At 26.4% G+C, this 7191-nt stretch overlaps 1 protein-coding gene across 1 annotated transcript; it reads right to left on the reverse strand.

Moving 5' to 3' along the window:
* Positions 1–1008: 1008 nt before the first annotated feature.
* On the reverse strand, positions 1009–6959 carry LOC108341464 (uncharacterized). The gene is made up of 7 exons (XM_052878663.1): positions 6844–6959; positions 6369–6617; positions 4974–6254; positions 3539–4283; positions 3103–3191; positions 2601–2667; positions 1009–1208 (listed from the first exon to the last, which is right to left on the reverse strand). Exons 1-5 carry the CDS (start codon positions 6847–6849, stop codon positions 3127–3129), a joined length of 2346 nt encoding a protein of 781 aa, XP_052734623.1. The 5' UTR covers positions 6850–6959; the 3' UTR covers positions 1009–1208; positions 2601–2667; positions 3103–3126.
* Positions 6960–7191: the final 232 nt, after the last annotated feature.

Below are 7191 nucleotides of genomic sequence, written 5' to 3' on the forward strand. Positions count from 1 at the left end.
CTATAAAACATATTTTTTAAGTTATTATGCTTAAATCACTAACTTTTGTTATAAAATTAAATCACTAACAAAATTGGTAGAAGAAAGAGAAGAAGAATAGTAGAAGAGAGAAAAAGCTGCTACGTTGCACAAAAAAGTAGAAAAAGTAGAAGAGAGAAAAAAATAATTAACTACAGATTTAACGGAAGGGATTTCATTTATGTAAATTTTATTAAATAAGAACATAATTGACGCACTTTTTAAAGGATGAACTAATTTGATATTTTCGAGCGAAACTGGAGACAAAATAGGGTATTAAACCAAAATTGTAAAAGAAAAATTTGTAAAAGGGCATGTTTTTTATTTGTTTTATAAACATAAGTTATTAGCTTTTAAAATAAATATAAGTTTTAGTTTTTAAAATAAATATAAAAAATAAATAAATATACTACTATATTAACATAAATTTAATGAGATAATATTTTATTTGTTTTGATAAATATAAGATAGTATTTAATATGAAAAATATATAAAAAAACATGAAGATGTTTTCTTTTATTGATTAATGCGTCACAATGCAAACTCCGTCTTCACTATTCCACACTTTCTAAAATTATATATATTTATGAATTACATAAAAGGAATGTATAAATCTGTTTTTTTGTCTTTCTTGTGTTTTCATTTGTATTATTGAAATATAAAAATAATTAAATTATTGATAGAGATAGGGTAATTAAAGTTATGAACAAATTGATTTAAGAAACCAAAATATTATTTTAACATAATATATTTATGATTCATTTTACTCATATATGGTTCATCTTCTTTATTTTTATCTAACGTAAAATATTTAATTTGTCTTGAATTTTTAAATAGTTTTTCTCTTAGACTACTTTGCAACCTTTAAACAACATTCAAATCAGTTTAAATTATTGAAAAAGAAAACTATATAATGCCATGTATATAACATGCCAAATAATAATATAAATCATTAAGTGAAACAACACATAATTAATCAAGTAAAGGAATATAATTCAGAAAATCCATAATACTATTACAATTATTTTAAACATTTGAAACGAATTTAGGATTTATCTACAATGTTAAGAAACTATGATTAAAACATAAATTGAGTTTTTCAAGAGTTCTAAACAGAAGAACTGAAATCTTAAACTACATAGTTGCACCATCGTCTCCCTTCATAGGTAGTTCGATTCCTAATTCCTCATCTTCTCACACCATAAAGGTGATGATTGTAAAAGAAGAGAAACAACACAAAAAAATAAGCAAAAATATGGATAAACTAATGCACAAAAGAATTTATCATATAATTATTAAACAAGTAAGATTGATAAGCCAAGTCAATAACACAATCTTGGAACACCAATCACATCAAAAGATATTATTCTAGACTCAATTATTCGAATAAAACACATTCATATTGGACTAGAAGGAAGTTTAACACTTGTGCTGTATAACATTAACCCACAAGATAAATTCTATACAAGTCACTAAAACTTCAAAAAGTACTTTTCACCAGAACCTCTTTGAACCCCTAGTTCATTCTCATCTATATGAGTTTAAATGACTAGTAGAGTGTTAGGATAACTTTCTCTCTTAGTCCCTACTTTAATAATGCACTTCCTAGAAACATACTTCATAAATATTTTCCCTTGAAAATCCTATCATACTTATAGTTCATATCAAACATATTCCAACCATACATATTATCATCCATATACTTATATATACGGCCAATACTTCTCATATGACTCAAATACACACAAACAATTTATCATGGAAATGATTGAATCACTGTTTTAGTCTTGCTCAGCAAGATCATCCACCCAGTTAGCGACTGGAAAACTTGTCCAACGATAGTAGCACTAGGATAGTTCTCTTAATAAATCTCTCGACAAACTTAGTACGCGCTTAATGAGAGCACCATTGGAGCCCCTAGAAATTTATATGCCAAAATTCACCTAATGAAGTCCAAAAGCGTTCAGTGATAAGTCAGTGAACTCTCTAACTTTAGAGTTGCTCAGTGAAAATATTATTGTCCAACGACCACAAAGTCAGTAGGCTCTCTAACTTTGGTGTCACCCACCGAAGCAACCGTTAACCCAATGAATTTGTATAATTGCAAATAAAAACAAAATTTTGCAATTATGTAGATTTAGACATATCAAGTTCAATATAATACTTCAATCATAGTACAAACATACAAATTTGATGTCTTTCAGTGAAAGCCAATTCAAGCCATCACATTCATTATACTATTAATCAAATTCCTAAAATTGATCATATAACCTAAAATATGTAAACTTAAGATTCTGTATTCTCTAGTTCAACTGCACATGTTCATTAAAATTAACAATTTCTCATGCAATCACATATGCAATTACACATTCAGTCAATTTGAACTAGTTTAGAATTTATAATAGTTGTAATTAGCTTACTTAAGCTTTGTAACAACTTAAACAGTTCAAATTGATCATGGTATATCATTAGAACAATTGATCAATAGAGAAATGACTCTAAAAATACATGTAGACTAGATAGACCCATATGCAAAAGAAGAACCGATTGAACTTAGAAAAGAGACAAAAAAACTAACTTACTCAAATTGATAAATTCATCGCTTAATCTTGAAGAGGTCGCCACAAAGAGTAATCCTATGTCTTGATTCTTCAAAAAGATAACCCAAGAATGAGAAAACTTACAGAGAAAATAAAAAACTCTAAAAATGTGATTTCTAAATATATAACATGTTTTAAAATAATAAAACTTGTTTATTTATACTTAAGCCTTTTATTATTAAAATAATTAAGTCTCACTATTTTAAATATACAATCAATTATAAAACATCATTTTGTAGATTCTTTTATTTATATATATATATATATATATATATATATATATATATATATATATATATATATATATATATATATATATATATATATATAAAAGTAAACTCTTACTATATTACAAAGAATACACTAAAAATCATAAAAATCACAAATTAAATTATGTTTCTTTATCATTTGATATGAATGTTGAATATATAACATAACTTATTTTAAAAGCATGATCTATATAACTGATAAGAGTGGACATTACCTCAAGAGATTAATGTTCATTCTTTTATCCATTGTTGTCTTGTTGTAGAAGTTGTTCCTCTTTTTTTATTTGAGTCACTTTAATTAATTCTTAATCAACACATGCAAATAAATACAGTAATGTATGAGAAAATTTTGGAACAAGACCTCTGAGAAGCTAATTTTAAAGAGAAAGGAAAATTTTAGGAATACAAAACAAATAAACATAAGCAAAGAATTTGATATGTAATGTAACGAAGAGAAATAATCTAAAATATGAAAATAAATGTTTTTTAAGAAACATCTTTTCCAAAATAAAGAATATATATATATATATATATATATATATATATATATATATATATATATATATATATATATATATATATATATATAAACATGTTGTATATTATTCTATTATATAATTATTTAATTTTTATGAATTTAAAATTGCATACCTGGATTGTTGTAAATAAATGATATAGTCTTATTTAGATTTTCAAACCAAAGCTTCTTAATAAATGTTATATCTATTGATCTCAACAATGGTGTGTTGATGTTGCCTCTTGAAAATATTTTCATACTTGGAACATTGCTAACCCTTAAAGTTTGTAAACTAGGCCAATCAAGAGTTCCATGATAATGACTGAAATTCACCAACTTTGGAAGATCCTTCAATACTAGACATTTCATTTGGGGAAAATTGGTAGATGCATTTTCATCTTCATCACTCGAGATCACTTGCTTTAGTTCTTTACAACTATACAGCCTCAGTAATTTGAGTTTCTTAAGATATTTGGAGGAAGAAAGTGAAAATAAACTTTCAATGCTATCACAATGGACAATGAAAAGTGACGCCAAATTTGAGAAGAATGGAACATTAGGTTCTTTGTTCCATATAAATTTCAAATTATTTAGGTTACTCAATGATATTTTCCTCAGTTGAGGAAACATTTCTTGCATAGGATGATCATCTTCAAGAATGAATATTGTAATCAATGATTCACATTTGTCTAAAGTCAAATTTTTCATGTTGTTGAATCTTATGATCAGTCTAGAAGAGATGACACTTAACAATTTATTATTGTTGCTTAAAGTCAAATTTTCTATCTGACAAAATGATTCAGAAGACAAACTATAGTGCCAAAGCTCTTTAATATCTTGATCTATTATATAAAGCACCTTCAACTTTTCCAACGACAACTGTAAGAAATAAATAACAGTTTTAAATTTCAAAAATAGGAAACAACAAATCAAAGTAAAACAAAACTAAAAACCATGACTATCTACAAGTTAATACATTTTGTACTTTCATTCCATTTTCAATACAAAAAGTAAATAAGTTATAGGATAAATAACGAGTTTAGTATAAAAAAATAGTAACACATCTCATTTTTAGTAAAAAAAAATAAAAATCTTTTTTTAAAAAAATTATTTTGTTAGTTTTGTTTATCAAAAAAATTAATAATCTTTAGTAATCTTTAGTAAATATATATAAAAAAATTAACCTTAATACAATTAATCTTGCTATTATCTCAACTCTACGCAAATGTATTTTAAATTCACAGTTTTTATTACATATATGTCAATGTTAATGTTTCCTGATAAAAACACATGACAATTAATAAATATCAAATATATATGCACCTCATCTGGTAATATGAAAGACCATACAAAACTAACAAAATTAAAATTCTATTATTTTTTTTGTTGTACTAAAAATAAAATATAACAATATTTATTTTATTAAGCTAACTATTTATCCTGATTATATATAATATAATAATAATAATAATAAACATGAGTAGAAATATAAAAACTAGAAAATTTTTAATTTACATGCACAGCATGATAATGAATATTATACATATGTAATTTAAAATTGAAACGTACCGAATTTGGAAAGAAACATGTTGAAACAGCTTGTTCTTTATGCTCTTTCAAATCATTGCGTTCTTCAACAAATGTGATTAGAGAAGGACAATTTGTTATTTTCAGTATTTCCAAGGATGGAAATTCTGACCCAAAAGGAAATGCAGTATACAAATTTCTTAGATTTTGAAGAGTAACCTCCTTTAATTGAGAAAAAATGACTTTTTCTTTTTCTTCCTTTTCTTTTCTGATGACCACGGTCTTATGCAAAGAATCACAATCCAAAATTTTCATATTTGTTAAAGTTAGAGGAATTGGCAACCAATGAAGAAACCCACATCTTTCTACTTGTAGAGTACGTAGATTTTGATATAACCTAACACATTCTTTGTCGATGATGTGAGTTAAATTAGGAAGATTAATCAAAATCAATTCATCTAATTCGTGGAGGAGCTCTATAGAGTTAGGTATTTCCTTCACCAGTATTACCATTTTCAATGCATAGCAATTACTCACAAAGACTTTCTTCAATTTCATCTTCTCGGACGGTGTCTTAAAGAAGGCTACGTAGAGCAACACGTCACAACCATCTAATCTCAATTCATCCAACTCAGGTAAAGCTTTATTCGTTAGATCTAAGAAATCTACTAAAATTGCTTGGTTTACTGTAAACTCTTCTAAACAAGGACATTCTTCTATTATCAAAGTTTTCAAACTTGAAAAATCTCTCCCAATTTTGGTAAACCTCCTGAATTTTGAGAGAGACTTTAGCTCCACTTTACTTAATCTTGGGAAGGACAAAGAATATTCGAAGTATTCATCTACTACTTGCTCTAAATCCTCACATGCCTCTAACTTTAATTCCTTTAGTTCGTAAAGCCGTGTGGAAAAGGATGATGGATAGAATAGAACCTTTATAGAGGGACAACTTTTGAGGTGTACAATTTGCAGACTTTTGAAGTCCAAATATTCTGCAACATCCCAACTGCATAATGACACCATCTCATATACTTGGATTACCTTTAATTCCTTTATTCCTCTCAAATACTCTTCACCCAAAAAAGTAGGATCCAAAATTTCAAATAGATATCGTGATGTTTTACAACACCGAATTTCAATAACTTGAAGCTTTTTTGACCTCTTCATCAAAATATATATAAATTCAGTCAACTTTTCATCACAGTTTTTTGCTCGAAACACTACAATGTTAGTGAAATGTGAAGGTCGAAGGTTGTACATTCTTTTGTGTAATTCCTCAGTGTCACCAATCTCATATTCAACAATCGTTGAAAACTCATCATCCTGTAAAACATCATTTCTTCTCTTGTTACTATTTTGCATTTAAAATAATTTTACAAAAAGAGTAATCAAACTTAAATCTTTCATCTATTATGAGAAATTGCAGAAAGAACTAACCCATGATTCAAAAATATCTGCCAGAGATGCTTGATTTTCCAAGATTACTGATTTTGTTCTTCCCAAACCAGACTTTGTTATGTTGGGACAATCGTTCAAAGTCACTTTCTTTAATGATGGCCACTGAACGATATCTCCAGAAGAATATTTCCTTAAACTCGATAAGCTTTCAAAGTGTAATTGGTTTGCTTCTGGATATTCTATTACAATCGTCGCTTCTTTAGCTTGATGAAGTTTTATAAGTAACTTCTGTACCATCCAAGTATATGTAAACAAATAAGGAATAAAAACCTGTAAATATATAATAACTATTTCCTAATGCATTGATAATAAGTAGATTTCATTACAAATTGTTGAGAACTTCTTTTCCTAATGCATTTTTATAAGTATTTTTTAATTGAATTAATTTTTTTTAAATTCATTATTTGATTGAAAATTAAATCTACATATATATATAGAGACTGCAAGTTCTCACCATCATCTTTACTGCTGCCTGTCTATTGAATCCATACCGTTGTAGCAATACTATAATATCTTCCCACCAGACAGGCTGAAATACTACCTTTAGAAGCGTGTTCTTTGGTTTGTGTATTAACTTGTTTAAATTATTTTATTTTAATTTTTTTAACTTTAAAAATAAAAATGGGATAGTGTGTTAGTTCGTTATATCCTATCTTTAATAATATTACAAAAGTTTATCTATAATTATATATACACCTTTTTGGTATTTTTTTTTCCAATTTTATCCTCTAAATTATTACCTTTTAAATTTAAATAATAAATATTTTAGTAATTATATTTTTCAGTTTTATTATTTTAATAA

The sequence above is a fragment of the Vigna angularis genome, chromosome 6 (genome assembly GCF_016808095.1).
Source record: "Vigna angularis cultivar LongXiaoDou No.4 chromosome 6, ASM1680809v1, whole genome shotgun sequence".
Classification (NCBI taxonomy): domain Eukaryota; kingdom Viridiplantae; phylum Streptophyta; class Magnoliopsida; order Fabales; family Fabaceae; genus Vigna; species Vigna angularis.

Coding starts and splice junctions, on each gene's coding strand:
- LOC108341464 (XM_052878663.1), bottom strand. Junction 6,255..6,368: donor CAGATATTTTTGAATCATGG/GTTAGTTCTTTC, acceptor GATGTTTTACAG/GATGATGAGTTTTCAACGAT. Junction 3,192..3,538: donor ATTTATTTACAACAATCCAG/GTATGCAATTTT, acceptor GTGTTGATTAAG/AATTAATTAAAGTGACTCAA.